General features: G+C 35.9%; 1 protein-coding gene across 1 annotated transcript; it reads left to right on the forward strand.

Annotated features, from left to right (window-relative positions):
* The first annotated feature begins 1,296 nt into the window (after positions 1-1,296).
* Positions 1,297-19,173, forward strand: RBM46 (RNA binding motif protein 46). The gene is made up of 5 exons (XM_040600735.1): positions 1,297-1,491; positions 2,250-2,411; positions 7,657-8,124; positions 9,526-10,308; positions 17,766-19,173. The coding sequence occupies exons 2-5, from the start codon at positions 2,261-2,263 to the stop codon at positions 17,789-17,791; spliced, it is 1,428 nt and encodes a 475-aa protein (XP_040456669.1). The 5' UTR covers positions 1,297-1,491; positions 2,250-2,260; the 3' UTR covers positions 17,792-19,173.
* The last annotated feature ends 713 nt before the right edge of the window (positions 19,174-19,886 follow it).

Raw genomic sequence — 19,886 nt, forward strand, 5'->3', positions numbered from 1 at the left:
CCTCCTTCTTTTCTGGAATCTCATTTTGATGAAGCCATGAGCTTGGGGTTTGGCTTTTATAATGGCTGGTGGTGGGTGTCAGAAATTTCTCCAGAGTGGTTGCTTACATGGATACCTGCCCCCAAATTAATACCAGCTTGGTAGAAAAAAAAAAATACCACAAAAAGTTGTCTTTTTTTCTGGGATGGAAAAAAATAGCAGTTGTGTTTTTTCTGTCACCATTCTTGTTAAGGAAAGCGTAGAATCTCTTACAATGTCATACGAAGGCAGTTGTGGAAAGAATGCATTGAAGAATGGTTTCATTATTACTTTGATTCAAAGCACATTTGAAATGACTTAAGCCTTGGGGGAGGTGGGGAGGGGGGAAGTCCACCTCTGGATAATAATATTGCATAACATGCATAAGTGTGGCAGTGGAAGGGGCTTGATCATTCCATAAATACAAGGTACAATCTTTTCAAAAACTTAAATTTATGCAAAATGATTTTAATTTGAGATAATGGGGTAGTTTTCAGGGGAATGTTTTAAGAATAAAAAGACTAGCAACCATGGGGATGGTTAATCTTTCGAGTATGGAGGCAAATGCTTGTGTAGGGTGAGAGCAATCATCTGAAAACCTTTATGTGTAAAGATGTGTGGGGTAACATTTGGGACGTTAGCAAATATATACGGCTTTATTGTTACTAATTCGAGTTACATAGCTGTTAGGTAATCTGTGTAGACAATGCTGCTCATTTGGATAATCAACCTAAAAGTAATGGTTTAGTTAGTACAAAAACACCAGAAGTGATAAGCTGAAGAGAAGAAGGTGGCTTGAGCTTCAGACTGTAGAAAAAGGATGCAGTTGTAACCGTTCTGAACCCTTCTTCCCTCCCTTTTGAAGTGTTCAGTGACACAACTTTCTAGTTCACTGCAGTGCTTGCAGTAACTGGTTTCTTGGGGCCTTAAGTAGTGGAAGCGTAATGAAGAGACAGGCACATGAATGCTTGTGTGCTCTTCACTGCCCTTGATTTAGTTGCCTTTATTCTCTGTTTTCCAGATACTTTATTAATTGAGGCCTTAATTAGGAAGCCTTGTTGTTCATCAGACAATAATGGGTTGACAGGAAACGTTTATGTGAAATTTAAGCTGTTTTTGACTTTTTCTTTTAAAAAAAAAATCAACTGCTGATGTGTTGGGACATGATTTGTTTGTGTCTGATCCTAGAGACAAAGCAAGCTGAAAATACAAGGGAAATTAAATGACAAACAGAAGTTGTAGCTTATTTTTTTGGTGGTTTTTTTTTTGGCAGCATTTGTTTTGGAGAATGAGTGGCATAGCACTTGGATATACCATTTACACAAAGGATTGAAGTGGTGAAGAAGATTGCTTGTCCAAGTATTGCAGACCTTAACGCAGAAAATCTTGGGAAAAGAAGAGATCAGTTGGGGAAAAAAAAAATCTGACTTGAAAGTTAATTTTTTTTGGTTTGGAGGCTTGACTAGCAAAGTTGTAAGTACCAAACAGGTTCCTTGGTGTCATTGTTTCCTGTCACCTGGATGACAGAAACATAAAGCTGCCAAACTAGATCGTGGCATGCCAGAGAAATAGTGGATACAACAGCAGCAACTATATTGATAAACTTTTTTAGTTCTGGAAATAGTGAAAATGCATAAAGTAATGAAAACAAGGATCCCAGAGGTGGGATTATTTAAGCCCCTTAGTTTTACCAGACAGTTCTGCTTGGTTTTGTTGTATATTGGTTTAAATTAAATTATTTTGTTCATTCTTTGAATTCTTTGTATTAAATAGGCATGGACTTAATGTATTTCTTAAGTATTTTTGTGCTAAAATAGTTGAAAAATCATTGGTTTTTCTATAAAATACAGCAATAAAAAAGTGGAACTTGTCACATTGAGTAGCATATAGGTCCCTACGCAACTGTGATAATGTGATGTATGAAAGAGTTCGTTATTCTACTTGAAGGGCAGCATACTTAGAAAATAGTTGTGATACCACTTAACAAAAGTTAGCATATAGAATATGTAGTTGCTGGTCAAGGTTCAAGATTATCACAGCTACAGAACAATGTTTTGAAAGCATTATATAGATGATAGTAGTTGGATATAGGACTGAAGCCTTATGCTAAACAAAGTCACAGTAAACAGGCAAGTATAGCGTAAGTTGTTTTCCTGTGTTTTGGTAGCTTCTCTGTACATCTAACAATTTAGAATTATCTGAACTGAAATAGCGGAAATGTTCTGTTGAAGCTATTGCAGATATGCATGAGGAAAGTAAAGCTGCAGCAAATGGATGTGGCAAAATCCGAAGTGGCACTCAGAATGAGGCTGCTTTACTTGCCCTGATGGAGAAGACTGGATACAGCATGGTTCAGGAAAATGGGCAAAGAAAATTCGGTGGTCCTCCACCAGGTAGGTGTTTCTTTTCAGATTACAAAGTTGAAGTTAATTTTTTTCCAGGGAGAGCTATACTTAATCGGGCTGAAAAGTTGCGTAGCCCTGTATCTTTACAGTGACCACTAGTCGGTGCTTATGGGAGGAGTGTAAGAAACACAAGTGCTCAGGGTCTTGATGTGGTTTACAGTTTCTAGCAGTTTTGAGATCTCTTGTCCTAGACTATGTTGAACATTTGCTCTCGTCGGAGTTAAGAAGTCACCGGTTTAAGAACAGCTAAAATTGACAGCAAAAGGAATGTGGAGCTGAAAATACTGAGTGTGTTCCGTATTACTGAGAACATGCTTGAAAATACTTAAGACGCACAGAAGGGGAAAAACAAGTTGATGAAACCAAGCATAACCTACTTTTATTTCTTGTCTTTCCACTTGCATTGGCCAAAGCATTTGTGTGTGTGTATATATGTATATATGTATATATTGGTTGTTAACAAACTCTGAAGTGGTACCAGTGAATATAATATAACTCATTTTGTTTTCAGAGTTGACTAATCTGTTCTCCATATCTAACATAACTACCCCCACACCCCTTCGTTCTGAGAAGAAAAATTGATAGCTGAACTTCTGGAGCTTTTATCTTTCGTTGGATGTGTTTTTAACAATGAAGTACAACAGTTTATTATTCCTGTGTTACTGTTCTTTCACTTAGTACAATGGAAGACAGAAATTGTTGAGTATGTATCCATATGTAAAAAGAAAATAACAGTTGATAAAAATCTCAGAGGATAACAGAGATTGTTATAAAAACTACAGTCCTCTTGGTGAATGTATGGTGATTTGGGATTTACTGTCATAATGCAGAAAGGAGACTTACACGCTTGAACTGGGAAGTTACTGCTGCAGTGAAAACAAACTTTTCCACTGAATTGTTTTTCTGTATGCCCAATTATATTTCCAGTAAAGTCAGTGGAAAAAAAAAACGAATTAAGTCCTGCACGATATGGAATGTGTATATTGCAATTTTGAAACAGTGGCTATTTGATTTAGTAAACACTTCAGGATGTTACTGTGTTGGAAGACTTGATTTTTTTCTTGTATATTAAATGCTGTTTTAAAAACGTGTCTGATACTGTGATTAAGTAACTTGGCTATAATAAATCTCTTGAAATAGCCCTATTCCCTGCTAAAATACTTTTGCTGAAAACTGCTGCAGCAGATTTAATTTACAGAAAGCGAGTAATGCTCACAGGTAGTGCAAGGAAAAGCTTTTGTTCAGCCCTTTGCTTTCCAAAGTAAATCTAAATTACTTTTAGTTTTAAGTAGGACTGTTAAAGGGTGTTTTTGTTTGAAGATGTTGCAGGATCATTCAGCTTTAATCCGTGCTTATACGAATGCTGGAAACTAGTGGGTTTATCTCATGATGCAAAGGCTGAAAGTTTGTTAAATAAATTAATAAAACCCAAATGATTGAATTTACTATTGTTTTGAATGAAGGCACTTGAACAGCGGAGGAGGAATATTTCAGTAGATACGTTTTGGGTTTTTTTTCATTTCGTTTTTTTTTATTTTTTTGTTATTATTCTTCTGTTCAAGCGTTTAAATTTATGTTTGGTTTTTTTCCCTACCAAAATGTCATTTTTTCCTTTTCAGGAATAAGTTAAGTAATTAAGTTGCTTCTATATCATTTAGTCTGAACTTCTATATGTCTTACACATTTACTTTCTGCAGTTGTTACGGTGCTGAGCCTGATGACTATTTTTGGCTAAGACACATGTTCAGATTAGTATCTAGCTTTGATTTTGAGAGCTCTGAAAGGTGGGATTATCTCATCCTACACTTACCTGGTTAAAATGGTTAGTGTCATTGCTGCTAAATTTGGGCTTTATTTCTAGTCTGAGATAGTTTTTTTGAAATTTCCTTATGAAATACTTAGTACCTGTAATTCTCTGTAATAATACTGTGTCATTTCCCTTTATCTTAACATTGCTTGTTATTCTGATGAAATATGTCAAATGCCTTAAATCTTTATGAAGCATTTTTTCTATTTTGAATAGTTTTTCCAGTTGTTGACATCAACTATGTAGAAGAATTTTGCCATTAGTCTTGATTGTATCCCATGGAGCACAGTAACGCTTCTTTTTGAGTCAGATTATGCACTTACACAAGCAGAAAGAAGGAAAATTCTTCTGTTTCAGTTAATTCTCAGTTGTGGCCTGTAATCCATTATCTTTGTAAGTCATGCTTGTAAGCATGAACTGTATTGCTCATTGCTATACGTAATTTAAGATAACAGCTGCATCAAAATTATTTTTTTCTGGAAGTTGGGAAGTTTTTTCCAAGTCTAAAAGTATGTACATACTTTTACTAGGCTATATAAAATAGCCAAAGGAAGCCTTGTGAAATTATTTTGCAAATGGCACTGGAAAAAGAACTGCAGGGAATCAGTGACTACTTTGAGGTCTCAGCCTGTTCTTAAATTATGTAATACATTTGTTACATTATCAATATGATTTTTAATTAGAACATTAGGCAGTATTAAGCATATGTGTTTGGCAAATTTACTTTAATTAAATTTCTGTAACTAGATGCGTTTGACAAGGTATATTTTTGTTGCAGCTGTTCATTGACATTAATTATATACCTCTCCTTTAAATTTTTGTGAGTTTTTATACTTCCTTAGGCTGGGAATTACCCCAAGTTACTATAAATGGTTTTCTAGGCAGATGAGTCTTGAATGTTTGAGATGGCTTGTAAGAAGTTTACAATAGCTGTAAATGAAGAGTTTCACTGTGAATTTTGCTTGTGTAAGATGTGATTTCTATAAACTTGTGTTGCTCTCAAAGGAGATGGTCTCACTGTCAGCTCTGTTTTGCTGTTATCATGTTATTTATGTGACTGGCAGGTTACCCAGAGCAAGCAACTCTTCTGGCTCAAAATTGCCCTAAAAAATACTATTCCCCCCCCACTTCAATTGGCAGCAGCACAGTTCTTGTTCAGTTTATGCGACGTGTGGAAAATGTACCTGTAGAGTGAGGAAAACCAAATCTTTAAGAATGTGAATTTTCATTGCTTTGTTTGAGTCCTCTGCTTAGATTGTTGCAGGTATAATGCCATTAGGTATGTAAGTCATTAGAATTACATGGAAGAAAAGTTGAGATTACATGGATCTCACTAACAGTGGGAGGATTATTACTATAATGTTCACTGAAGTTTGATCACTTGAACCGCTGCAAAGAAAGGAATACCATAATGTATCATCTGTGAATGAATCAAATACCCAGTCAAGGAAACGGTCTGGTCAGTTGGTAACTACTTGAGGAATGGTGCTTTTGGTTAGTTCTTTCCATGCTTGCTTTAACTATATGTTGCTCGTTGGCAAATGTGGCACAGACCATGTTTTAAGTCAGGAGTCATAACTTACTCCCAGTTGACCATAATGTGCTGGAATGCTAAGTTAGTATGCAGCTCTAAAATAAGAAGGGCGTCTTTTTGAATGGTAGATGGCTTTTTACTTACTGAAAACTGATGTTTAATCAGTTACCAGGCTGAAGATGATTGTAAAAGTTTGTCTAGTTAGTTAATGAACATCGTTACTGAATTACATTACTTCCCTACACAGCCAAGCGTAGCCTTCTCTTTTCCTCATGAAGGTGTGCAGTTGCTTTTGTCCTTGGAGCTCCTAGATGTCCTGTTAGTTTATGCTTTTTTAGGTGGGCAACTGACTGGCATGATGTGAGTGATGGCAGTACTAACTTGCAAACTGGATTACCTGCCGTGTCCTGTCAGACCTCAGCTGAAGTGGTCATAAATGTTTATAAAGCTGAACATGATAAAGATGTTGAATGCTGCATGGAACAGGGCCAGACTTGCTCCTGGATAAGCCGTGGCAGCGTGGCTCCAAATGCATATCAGTTCTGATGCCTTGGTAGCTTCCCTGTGTACTATTTAGTTCCTAGTCTACAGTTTATAGATGAAAATTTATTCTGTGAGAAGGCAATTTCTCAATTCTGTTAAAATTTTTTTCACGAGTAAATTATGTGCCCTTTGATGATACTAATATGAAGGAAAAAGTTTTAAGTTAATTAGAAAATCATCTAAATACAATTTATCCTGAACTTCAAGCCAAAGTATTTAATTACCTTCTTGTTTTAACTTGTCAACAGTAATTTTTCAATAATTTTTTTTCACTTTACCTCCTTATACTTTGTCATTTCATACTAGTACTTAACAAATTTTGTATGAATTGTTTCTGCCAATTTTGTACTTGTTTTCTGTCATGCAGAGAACCTTTCTTGTCAGAGCTTCAGAAAAAGCTGTTAGCTATGGTTTGACTATTTGTCTGCCGTTGAAACTTCTGTTTCGTCTAATTTGTTACAAAAAACTCAAGCTTTTTTTTTTTTTTGAAATGTGTATTTTGGGAAAGTGGAGTGCCATATTTGCAGACTATAACTCCATGTTTTTAAATGTACCTATGCAGAGATACAAAAGAGTGTATTAAAGTCCTTGGCTTAAGGACAGAGGCATGGATGTTCTTGTAACTTTCAGATGTGAACTAGGGACTGGCTTGTTCTGTGGATTTTTTTTTCTTTTCTTTTTTTCTTTTTTCCCACATCCAGCTCCAGCCTGTGAAAAGCATGGTCTGTTTTAGGAAAAGTGTTCAGTCTTTTTGGCTGTTGAAGAAAGGATGGCTCTGTATCCTGCCTTCCTTAGGGAGTCCTGTTTTAGTGGATGAATGGAGGAGGTGGAGGCAAAATGTTTGGCCCTGCTGAATGATGTCAAGGAAGAAAAAAAAAATACTGCACTGGGGACCCTGACCAAAATTTCTTAAAATATGGGAAGAAGTACAGAGAAACATTTGCAACTTCTGAATGTTAGAGTAGAAAATAGAACTTAAGTTGTTTCTCAGTTATCACCTGTTGATTGTATTAATAAACTGACATATAATTCTATAGGACAAAAAATAATTGAAACGTGGACTCTTATAGCAAACCTATCGGTGTTTTAATAATGCTAGGTTCAGTGGGTTGGCATAGAGATTTCAGTGAAAAAAGCAGAAGATGGAATTAAAAGAAATACAGATCATGGGCTTATAGATTTTTTTATTTAAACATAGCAAAAATAAGAATTAAATAATGGATGAGAACATGCTAGTTCTAAATTGAGACTAAAAATAAATAAATAACTTCCAATTGCAAATTATGAGGATGAGAAGTGTGCTTATCTGGCATTTGTACTAAGATTGTTGTTGGATGATTTATTTCAAGGTTGGGAAGGTCCTCCACCACCTCGTGGATGTGAAGTTTTTGTGGGTAAAATTCCTCGTGATATGTATGAAGATGAATTAGTTCCTGTTTTTGAGAAAGCTGGGAAAATCTATGAGTTCAGACTGATGATGGAATTTAGTGGTGAGAATCGAGGCTATGCTTTTGTGATGTATACTACTAAAGAGGACGCCCAGCTAGCCATCAGGATTCTAAATAATTACGAAATTCGTCCAGGGAAATTTATTGGTGTCTGCGTAAGCTTGGATAACTGCCGACTGTTCATTGGAGCAATTCCAAAAGAGAAGAAGAAAGAAGAAATACTGAATGAAATGAGAAAAGTTACAGAAGGAGTGGTGGATGTCATTGTTTATCCAAATGCCACTGACAAAACAAAAAATCGTGGCTTTGCCTTTGTAGAATATGAATCTCACAGAGCAGCTGCAATGGCTAGAAGACGGCTAATCCCAGGTAAACCTATTTGTAATTAAATTTAGTTTTTGTGGGAGTATCTGTCTCCATTTTGTGGGGGGTGTGGATGATCATCCTTGTTTTCCTTTCTTTAAGGTATTTTGAGAGTTACAAAACTGCAGTGCTGCCTTTCAGCTAAAGAGGTTTCGTTTTTTTTCATTCATAAATCAGGTTTTTTTTGGTTTGTATTTCATAATTTATTTTTTTTTAGAAAAGAAGCTGGGCTTTTAACATTTAAGCAATTCTGAGAATGAAAGAGCAGCCATCGATTTTATAAGCACAAGTTACTGTAATTTACACCAAGATAGGTATTTGCTTGGGCGTCCATCCAGTTTTCATTTGCATGCTCTAGGCCCTGCACATGAATTCTCTTAAAGCTGAGCCTAAAAAATAAACTACTTGGAATGTGTTCCTTATTACCTTTGAGTGTCACAAATGATGTTATTGCTGTTTCATACTTTAAATATGTTGAAAGTGGGTATTTAATCTTTTACTAGAAAATAATTTTAAGAGTTTAACAAATAGAAGACAACTTTTTCTTTGCACCTTTATACATTTTGAGAGGGGGAAGTATAAGGGATTAAATATAGTGGAAGAGGAGGGACTAGGTGAAGGTACAGTTAAAAAGGGAAATTGTAGAAGAGAGAGGAAGAAAAATTAAACAGGAAATGAAACAAAATAGTTTGAGAAGCAAAGTTATTAAACCAGATAATACAGCATTGGCCTTGCTGAAATGAATGACAAAACTCTTATTTATTAAGGCAAAGATGTAGGCAAGTCGCACGTTGATTGCTGACAGTGTTAGGAAGAAGTGTTACCTAAGACTTAAATAAGCCTTGTAAAATAATGGGAGAAATATGGCAATATCACTGAATGTAAAATAAACTACTTGTGTGATTATGCAAAGTGGTGGCTTGAAATGAGTAACAATGTGGGGTTTTTTTTTTTTAGTTCATGGTTTCAGTGTCTGCTGCAACATAGAGTAAGGCTCATGCTAGTGCATATACATTTAGATTACTTCTTCCAGGTGTTGACCTTAGTTTTTAAAGTAGATATATTACTGAGGAGGCTGTGTTTACTAACTAGCAAAACAGTGTTGCTTATGTTTGCTTTATATATGCATGTATATGTATGCCACAGAATCACAAAATCTGTTATTACAGCTTATGTTGCTGAATGAACCTAAAGGTTACAGATAGAACACTGAATTTTTTCAGTGTCTTACTTTCTTTAGTAATTTAAAGTAGCAATATTTTACATATTTTGCTTTAAGTAGATACAGGCAGCAAAAACCAGTTTCATGTGTCATGCGTCACGTTTGCTTTTTGTAGAGGTAGTTGATAAGAATGATTTTGTTTTCCTTCGCATATTTCTTATTGATGTAATACTGCTTTGCTGTAGGAACATTCCAGCTCTGGGGCCATGCTATTCAAGTAGACTGGGCAGACCCTGAGAAAGAAGTCGATGAAGAAACAATGCAAAGAGTTAAAGTACTATACGTAAGAAATTTAATGATGTTTACTACAGAGGACACAATTAAAGCTGAATTCAACAAGTTCAAGCCAGGAGTAGTGGAACGTGTGAAGAAGCTGAGAGACTATGCGTTTGTTCATTTTTTCCACCGAGAAGATGCCATTGCTGCAATGTCTGTAATGAATGGGAAGTGCATTGATGGAGCTAGTATTGAGGTGACACTGGCAAAGCCAGTTAACAAAGAAAATACTTGGAAGCAACATTTCAATGGTCATATAGGTCCTGGTTCAGAAAATCTCTCAGGGTTTCCTAGCAAAGAAGATAGTCATCAAAAATCCTTAGGGAAACCAGCAAGTCTTCCAGTTCGTCTTAATGGTCAGCACAGTCCAAGCCCCCCTGAAGTTGAAAGATGTACATACCCTTTTTTTCCAGGAATAAAGCTTACTCCAATTAGCATGTATGCTTTAAAATCCAGTCACTTCAGTTCTGCAGCAATGCATCTGGATTATTTTTGCAATAAAAATAATTGGGCACCGCCAGAATACTACCTGTATTCAACCACAAGTCAGGATGGGAGAATTCTCTTGGTGTACAAGGTGCTTATTCCGAGTATAGCTGATGGTTCCCAGAGTTACTTCATGCCAGACAAACTCTGTACAACAGTAGAAGGTGCAAAGGAACTGGCAGCACAGTTCACACTTCTACATCTAGGTAAGCATAAATGTTGTCAAATAGTTCTTAAGAAACGAAGCTAGAAAAGTTACTTTAATATTGTTCTTTATGTATCTTGCCTTGGTGTGTATCTTTATATAAAATACAAGTTAGTCTACAGAATAATTATTTCTTACATTGTCAGTTGAGTCTGGACCATCAGGTGAGAGAACTGAAGAAACAGTGTGTAAACATCTGCAGTGCAGTGCTAGGGTCATTTTTGCTTCCTTTTATCTGCTGTAATGACTTACAAAGAAGAACTAGATGACATGTTAAGTGACTTAGGTATAAGGTCTTCTGGGTGATGATTATGATGCTGAAAATTTATTTGAAAGGCTGTGTTCTTAATTTATTACATAAAGGGAAAACAGAAGTGTTAGATCCGTATTCAGATAAATAAATAGGTTTGGGAAGCTTTTCTTATTGCTCTTTATAGACGTTCCTAAAGCTATAGCAGAGTATGCAAGTGCTGTCACTTACTGTTCTTTTTTAAATTGATTTTTTAACCAGAAATGGGATAAAACATGGATACAGTTATTTAATTTCTAAGTCTAGTGTCTTCATTTGTATATATTGTATTTCTTAAAATTAGCATGCAGCTGCTAGAAAAGGGAAGTTTTTATATTATAAAAAGCAATGGTAAAATCTCTTCATAACTGAGATGACAGATCATTGCAGTTTTGACAGTGTTATCCGTGGAGCTCTAGGAAATTAATTATGTAAATAATACAAAACAGAACACTTGCCATCTAGTTCCTGCCCAGCATTTTTCAGAACATTCAGCACACAGCATTCAGAACAGAGAACCGATTCCTACTGCCAGGTTGTTTCATTAGTAATTGCAGCTATCAATTGGAGATCAAACTCCATCCTCAAAGAAAGTGGAATTTTGGCTCTTTGGTACTCAGATTTGAAGGCTGTTACGGAGACTTACTATAATGGTCTGAAAACTCCTCATACTTCCAGACAAAGCTTTGTATAATTTATTCCGCTTGTTCTTTTAAACATTTCTTTTCTGCTTAGTTAGCTTGTTTTCTCTTTCTGGCCTTTACATCCTGCTATATTTGAAGATGAAATAGGACTGATCTTTGTAAGTTGGCACATATTACAAACCATCACATAATTTCTCTGATTTGCTAAAGTTCTTGTGTTATTGTTACATGGTTTCTTTCAGCATGACTAGATCAGTAGATGCTGTATCATGAAATGAATTCTTGCTAGTCTTTTTTAGAGCAACATAAATATTTTTCTGTTATTACAAAAAAAAAAAGATATGTTCCTAATGAATCCTAGAGCCAGAGATTCGGGTTTTTTTTCTTTTTTCTTTTTTCTTTTTTTTTTTTTTTTCCTGACCATGCAGAATTATTTCTGTGAAGAATTACATTGGAGATGATGGGGTTGTTCAGATAATGCAAACTAGTTTCTTGTCTAATTATGTGCAGAAAGTTGGAGGTTTTTTTTAGTTTGTGGGTGGTGGGTTGGGTTTTTTTTGTATGTTGGTTTGTTTGTTTGGTTTTTTTTTAATTTATTTCAGAAATTAAGCAATGTCAGGCTTGTTTGGGAGGGAGTGTTTCAGTTTTCAGAGTGGTGGTAGGCAAGTTCTTCCAAAGTTTCTTATATTATCTGGGATGTTCAAGCACATTGTGCTTTAAATACTATTATTTGTGTTTATTAACAGACTGCTGTGGTTTTTTCACATTTTTGGGTTAGAATATCAGGCTTCTGAAGCCATGGACTTCCAGGTTTGAAGGGCGGTGGCATTCTCTGTGGATGGTGCCTACTGTGTGTGGGCCAGGCAGTGTCTGAAGCATCAGACTTGATCCAGTATAGTGCAGCTCTGGATAGAAGCACGATGACATTGTACAGTACAGTAAATAATCCTTTTCTGATTAGCTGTGCATGCGTACAGGGCCCAGGACTACATCCACAGCATTTAAAGCTCAATTCTGCTTTAGGAATGTAAGGAGGACAAATGAGAACAGATAAAACAGTGTTTATTAAAATGCTTTTACTTTGTAATTTTGGCCCAGTGAAAGTAAATTTTCAGGGAAATGGAAGGATAAATAGTAACAGAAAGATTAAGTGGAGTCCTGTTTAGTGATGGCTGCTTTTGTTATTGAGAACTTCTTTAAGAAAGACTTTTCTGTTCCCCTCTATTCCCCTCCCCCCCCCCCCCTTTTTTTTTTTTTTTTTTCTTCTTTTTTTCTCACCTGTTCTAGTTTTGGTGGATTGAAAAAGCTACTGCTGATAGCAAACTGTTAAAGTAGTGTTGCCATCCTTCTTTTCCTCATACTGCTACTTAGCACTTGTTCTGGAAGCCTCTTGATACTTAGGCTGTGGTGAGATTTTTCCTCTGGATGAATTTGTGGCAGACTTCTTTAAGGCTTGACTGTGATGCCTTTTTTTGCAATGCATGACTGAAATGTAAACAAGCTTTTTCTTCTTGCTTAGAATCTTGCTTCTCCTTGGTTTTGATTTTGCATGCCCAAAAGGTCTCAGAGGAAGGACAATCTCCAAAACACAAAGCCTTAATCAGTCTCCACTTTAGCAGTGGTATTTTTGGCTTGCATTAGTAGGTCACCTCCAAAAGGCGTTGCTTTCAGATGGTCAAAGTGATGGGAGTTACTTATTTTTAATAATACAATGGCGAAATATCTGTGCCTGGTTTTGTACACACTGTGGGTGGTGTTTTACTGGTTGAGCGTCTGTTTCTGGTTTTTTATAGCTATGAAAATTAGGGCCAAAGCTTTTATAACCTGTGTAATCTGAACACGAAAAGGATGCAAAATGTGAAATAGTGATGTGAGACTTTCCTTCTTTAAAAAAGAATGAAGACAGCTTCAGGTTCTGTGCTTGACCATGCATACCTGCCCATTTTGTGGCTTACAGATGTGTTATCTAAAGATAGTATTTTCTCTCCTGTACTTCTTTGGGAAAGAATCACCAGAACAAAAAAACAGTTAGACTAAGAATGATTATTCACAACTGTGGTCAAATCCAGAATGCAGACAAGTTTAAAAAAATGAAGAAAGTATGTGTTGAGATTTTTCTCTCTTCAATCATAGCTACAAGTGCTATAGGGAAAGCGTGTTAAGGTGAGCTTAAATTAACAGTACTTTGAGTACTTCAGTGTGCTATATGATCACAATTAATGTGAATTCTTACTTAGCAGAATTCCCAGATCCCAGGTTTGGTTTGTAAAAGTTGTCTCTGTAATGGCGTAGTGCTAGTAATGCTGTCTTGTTTTCTTTGAACTGTTAAAACTTTTTTCTTTTCATGGCTTCTTGTGCATTCTTGTTTCTGAGGATTTGGCCCTGCACGGAGTATACAGAGCCATATTTCAAAGCAAACCTCATGGCAGACTTTGGAAAGATACATCTTTTTCATGTTGATAAAACTCTTCTTGGATGTTGTCATTGTCGTGATACTGAAACATAGCCCTAAGGAGTCTAGAAAGTTTATTTTCCTATCTAATCTACAGAAGTTGTTTTTGTTCCAACTTAATACTTACACTGTGTTGAAAGAGACATCTGCAGCTGAAGAAGAGTTACGAGCTGTGGCACAAGATCCCACCTTCTCACTGAAGAGTCTGTTGTGTGATTTGACATGTTTAATGATGCTGCATGGATGCATGTGTTGCGGTTTTTCTTTGCGGTGTGTGGGGTTTTTTTGTGTTTGGTTTTGTTTTTTCTAATAAGTAGCAGTCATTTTGAGGAAAAGTGTAAGTGTGTTTCTTCTTGGAAGCAACTCACTAAAAGCACGACTATACAAAGATGACATGGAATAATTCCTTCTGGTAAGTAACTTCTCTTGCAGGAACTTAATTTTTTTGCCCACTTGATTTTTTGATGGTGTGTACAAGTTTTCTTTTTAAAGCATATAAGCAGACTAAGGTAAGTGAATGAGAAAGGGCTGCTTTGATAGAATTTTCAAATTGGACTGTTAATAATCTCAAAGCATTCTGTTGGCTTGTTTTTGGTGATATGTATTTCTGTATTTACTTTGACATAACAGTAGCCCTGAACAGATAGCAGTACAACAGTTAACCGCTTGGTGTCACCTGAATATTTTGAAAATGATGCTTGGAGAAAATACAGAAAGTAGCATTTCACTGAAAGATGAATAACCTGTATTTTAACGTTACTGGGTAAATCATGGACAGATCAAGGTAGTGAAAACAGTCAGGCTTGTTTACATACATGGAAATTACATGTCTGGATGTCCATGTGTGAGAAGGGGAGCAGAGCTACATGCTGAAATATCAGAAGGTAACTGTTAGGTGGGGTGGCAGTGGGGAACACAAAAAGAAAAAAACCGGAATGCACCGTAGAAGAAATTAGTACCTTTTTCATTAATTTGAATCTCATTTCAATGCAAATAAATCTGTGTCTTTAGAAGTTATGCAGCACCTTAGCGTTTGCAAAACTGTGCTTGGCTGTTGAATGTGTGTCGAGTAAGACTTCCTACTCTTGTCTGCCCTGGAGACTGATTAGATGTGAGGCAGTTCCAAATTGGAGACTGTATAGTTGTGCTAGTTAACACACTCTGTATTCTACCTCTAGTTCAGAGGCAGTGTCAGTGCAGAATCAGTTCCAAACAGGAAGCATTATTTGTCATTCAGGCCCTTTGCATCAGTAATGTAGCTTTTTAGTTATAGAATCAAGCTAGATTGTCTGGATGACTTTGATGTATAGGCAGAAGAGAACTCGAAGTTGTATAGATGTGCTCTGAATTATAGGAGAGCTTCCACCTCCCTTTCTTTACTAAGAGTAACCATCAGAAGCCATTCTTCTGAGAATGATTGGTTCATGGTGGTTATTTTTGTTTTTTGTTTTCCCTTACTGCTGGTGGAATTCCACTGGTATCAGGAAATACCAGAAGATGTCCGAACCTCTTTCTGGTCCTTAAGATAACACCCTCTGTAGCAAAGACTGAGTCCTGGGGAGTTCTTTTCCTGCTGAGTCTGACTTAAGGGTGATGGGGAAGAAGTTAAGAAGTTGTGCTAGTTTCTTCAGTTTTGGGGATCTGGCAGATCTTAGACATGTATTCCACAATAGGATGTTCTCTGTTTACTCACACATGCTATCCATGTTGCATCTCACTGAGGCACAACTTAAGAAATTAATTTTTAGGTAGAAGACAGTACTTAAAAGTATTTAACAAAGTATTTAAAAATGTACTGATAAATCTCTGAAATAAGGAAAAGCATTTTCATAACTATAGCATGTAAATAACTCTTTAATTCCAGTTCACCACATAAAATGTATGTAGTAAACGGTACTGAAACAGATGGAGCAAGCGTTATATCTCACTACTATGAATTCGCTTGTTTAATCTTCTTAAATACTGCATGCAGTAGCAATTTACAAGTCAAAGATAAAACTTGTATAAACTAGTTCAAGAGCATGTACTCAGCATCTGGGCCTCGGAACAAATGTATCAATAGATAGCTGCCCTGGATTTTGGACATAAAGTTCAAGTGAAATGTTTTTATTTTACTATAGGGATATCCGTTGTAAGGATTTTCTTCAACACTGGCTTGGTTTGCTTTGTCAAAATTAACTATATTGCTGTTGGAACAAGCAATAGCCGGGTGCAAAATGTAAGATGCTTAAAAAAAAAAGAAAAGAAGGCAAAACAGAAATTGCTGGCTTTGTTTAACAAATACAGATTATTAAACAGGTGTTTATTTTCTTAGGAATTTTTAGAAATGCTCAGAATGTAGTATAAGAGGTTCTGAAACAGTATGAATTTAGAAGTCTTAAATACTTACCGGATTACTTACACATAATGGTTTTTATCACAGCCCCTGAGCAAGCATATGTAACTTTTCTGTCCCTGAACGCAATATAGTGGGCTAGTAGAGGTGAGTAAACCTCCCAGGATATTAGATATTAGGAAGAAATTCTTCCCTCTGAGGGTGGTGAGAACTACCCTCTACTACCCCTACTACTGAGGGGGGGGTGGAACTAGATGCTCTTTAAGGTCCCTTCCAACCCAAACCATGTCATGATTCTGTTTGGTGCAGGTTTTTGCCCCCTTCAAAGACATTGTGTTAGCTGCACTGTTTGGGCTCTTCGTTAGAGAAGTTGGTCTCAAAGTTATTTCCCCAACAGACACATCTCTGAGAAGGCTTGTGGAACTACTTCTGTCCAGTTTTTTGGGTTTTTTTTTTCCAAAACAGAGCATAGCTGTGCTGCTGTGGACCTGCTGATGGATCATCCAGTCTGATGTTCATGTGGATTGTGCAACACAAAGGAAGATTATGGTTTTTACTCCTAAAGTGACGAAGTCATTTTTCACAGTAATTTCTAAATTATTTGGATTTCCAGCTTGGGTTTAAATTTACGTTTGGAAGTGAAGTTACTACACTAGTGACAGACTGTTTCTTTGGGTAGTCAGTTTCACGTGAAAGAGACTAATGTCTCCTGATTTGCAGGAAGGGTTTTTTAACTTCCTGCATTCTATGCTACAAGGGTAAATGTTCTCTTTTTTCAAATGCTTTTGTGGATGAATTTAAGTGTGGATGTCTGTCACTTCTGAGGCTTCTTTCATTTTTTAAGATGAGGATTACCATCTTCTCTGAGTGTTGTGAGATTGGTTTTCAAAAGCTTATAAGGCAGTTTGAAAATAGCATTAAATCCATGCTCAGTGTTTACTGCTGGAAGCTTCTAACCTGAGTCACCCAGGGTTTGTCCTGAAGATTCAGTTGTTTTCTGTTGCTGCTGCTTACAGACAGGGCACATAAATTTGTAAATCTGGGCCTGTGTAGGAGAACTTGGGGAAAAAATAAGTAAGAAAGATGCAAAAACATTGGGCTATGTATATCCATGGAATAACTTGACTGATTTAAGTAGTCGCTTCAAAACAGGATTGCATTTAGTGCCCTCTTCTAGTCCATTGACGACCACGGTGAAGTTGGAGTTTGTGTAGTCTATGTCTAGCAGGAGTTGGTACGTAGTTAATAGACATTCAGATCTAAAGTGTTAAATATAAAATATGAAATACTGCTGCTGTGATACATAGAAGATGCAACAGATCAATGCAACAGTAGAGTGATTTAATATGCACATTAAAGTTGTCTTTGTTAATATTTTGTGTTCAGTGGAGGTGAAATATTGTGATGTTGCATTAAAACAAATATATGTAGGCTGAGGAAATACTTCTGTTCAGTATCAAAGAATCTTTTTTTTAAAGTATTAAGGTTTTTAGGAAAAAAAACTGAGGTTAGTAAGTTCTCATTTTTTCTTTCTTTTTTTACTAGGTTCTTTGTGGTGTTGCTTGAACCGTTGACTAAATAATTGAATGATTTGAGTTCATATTAGGGGTGCAGAGGAAAGGGAAGAATGCAGCATTGGTATAAGATTTAAATCCATCTTGGAATAGGTAATGCAGTATGCTTGCTGAAAATAAGTGTGTCTTTCTCTGCCTCCCCCCTTCCCCCTCTTTTTCTGCAGCTAAGTGTACACCCTATTTGGCTTGAATTGTCCAGAAGAAGAAAAGTTCAGAATTTGTTGCTTTGGATCTTGCCACGAAAGAAGAAAAAGAACCACCACACTGATAGATAATTACCAAAAATTCACATTATACGTTTGTTGATTAATAATTCTTCAGAGCATACGTGTGTATTAAACATTTCACTTTAAAGATTAGTGAAATCAAATGTTTAATTGTTTTTGTTAGCTTGATTAAATTTGTTTTGAAAAGATAATTTGTTCAGAAGATTTTAATTACCTGTAATAGTTTATACAACAGTAGCTTATTTTTAGTGTTGAAAGAATTTGTTACAATTCCTACTCTTCTATTTTGAGTTTCATGCAGAATTTTTACAGCTTCTGTTGTAAGTAATGAATCCTAAGCAAACATTTAAGAAAAACCAAACCAACAAAAACACACCACCCTGGCAAACTTGGTGCAAAGTTTTATAGGTAGGAAAGTCCAAATACAATCTTTGCTTCTGTGATAGCATTACATCAATGGATGAGTGGTATTTTGAAGGGCTTTATGTCAACATACCATCAGGCTACAGGAGATGTATTTCTATAGTCATAGCAATGAGGTTCAATACCTTAGATAATTTAAAACAGAAATGGACAAAAAAATATAATCTTGACATACACAAATTCCATGTACTTTTCTGTACAGCTCAATAACTTGTCTCTGCTGTTAGCACCTCTCTGCTGGATGCGTGTGTAAACAGAGGCCTTACTCTTACCTAGGCTGTCCCTCTTAACCAGCCCTCCTATTTGCCCGCAGTAGCCATGCTGAACAGCAGCTTGCTCACTTTCTAATCAGGCCATGTTCTTCTTAAAAAGTATTGTTTAGCATTGAACTGAAAAGAGTTTTAAATTTTTTAAATCGGGTATATGTAATTCATTCTGAGTGGGCTGTTTTTAATTTTATTGTGACTCTTTAGCATTTCTCAGTGAAGTGTTCTATTTATTAAATGACAAAAAGTACAGGCCTTTTTTTTTCTTTTCCTTTTTTTTAAAATTCTGAAACTAATACAGTAGATCGTTTTTGAAATTTAGTATATAGTTTCAGTTCCTGGTCAAGGAATGGGCCGAGTAGCATATGTTAAAGAGTCTAAGGGTCTCACCTATGCAGGTATTGGTTTTAAGTATTGTTTTGTCTGAAATGTGTTTCTCAAAACCAAATATTATGTAGACAGAAAACTATGCAATGGAAAGATTTAAAGTTGAATAATTTCTTATAAGCAGTCAGCTATTGTGGTCCATTACTTATTTTGGTTCAACATGTTTCATCACCCTATTAAATTGTCTTTTGATGATAATTTAGGTGCAGTTGTAGCAATTTAATTTTATTTGCATTTGATACTAGCTACGTAGTAGTTGTTTTAAGTGTTCTAATTGTTAATGTTGAAATCATGTGTTTGACTTATGTACTTGAATTAACATTTAGATTAAATTTCTGTTGTTAGTATTTGGTGTGTGTGAAAAAAAATATATTATTTTATACGTCATACCTTCACAAACTTACTTTGCAGGATTCACTTTGCTTTCTCTAGTAGTAAACTTTGGCCAGAGGCTCCAGTGCAGGTGCTTTGCTGAACAAGAGGACGAGTAATTAAGTGGTTTGGTGAAACCTTGAAAAAAGTAATTTTTAGAAAGTGAGTTTGCTTAGTAATTTCCATCACATTTGAAAGTTGTTGAACTGTTATGATTTCCTAAGAAGCTTTGTTGGGAGGAAAAGAGGGGACTGTTGCTTTACTTCATGGTTAAACTAAGTGGGTCCCAGAGGCCAAGACAAAAATCGGTGTTTGAGAGAGAATAATACAGTACAATGCTGATAAGGAGAATAATACAGTACAGTGCTGATAAGATATGGGTGAACTAATTTTAAAGTATTTGTTCCTGGCAGCCTGAGAATTCTAGTCTACACACTACTGAAATTACCTTTATTTTTGTATTTTCAGGTGCCTTGATTAAGACTTGCTTTTTTATTACAATTTCTTGTTACAGATGCCTTTAATGACACCTTGAAAATACAGTAGACTTTTAGCATGTATAAGAAGGATCGGATAAAACAATATTTGTAATACTTCTAAGGGAAGTCTG

Source organism: Falco naumanni, chromosome 1 (assembly GCF_017639655.2).
Source record: "Falco naumanni isolate bFalNau1 chromosome 1, bFalNau1.pat, whole genome shotgun sequence".
NCBI lineage: Eukaryota > Metazoa > Chordata > Aves > Falconiformes > Falconidae > Falco > Falco naumanni.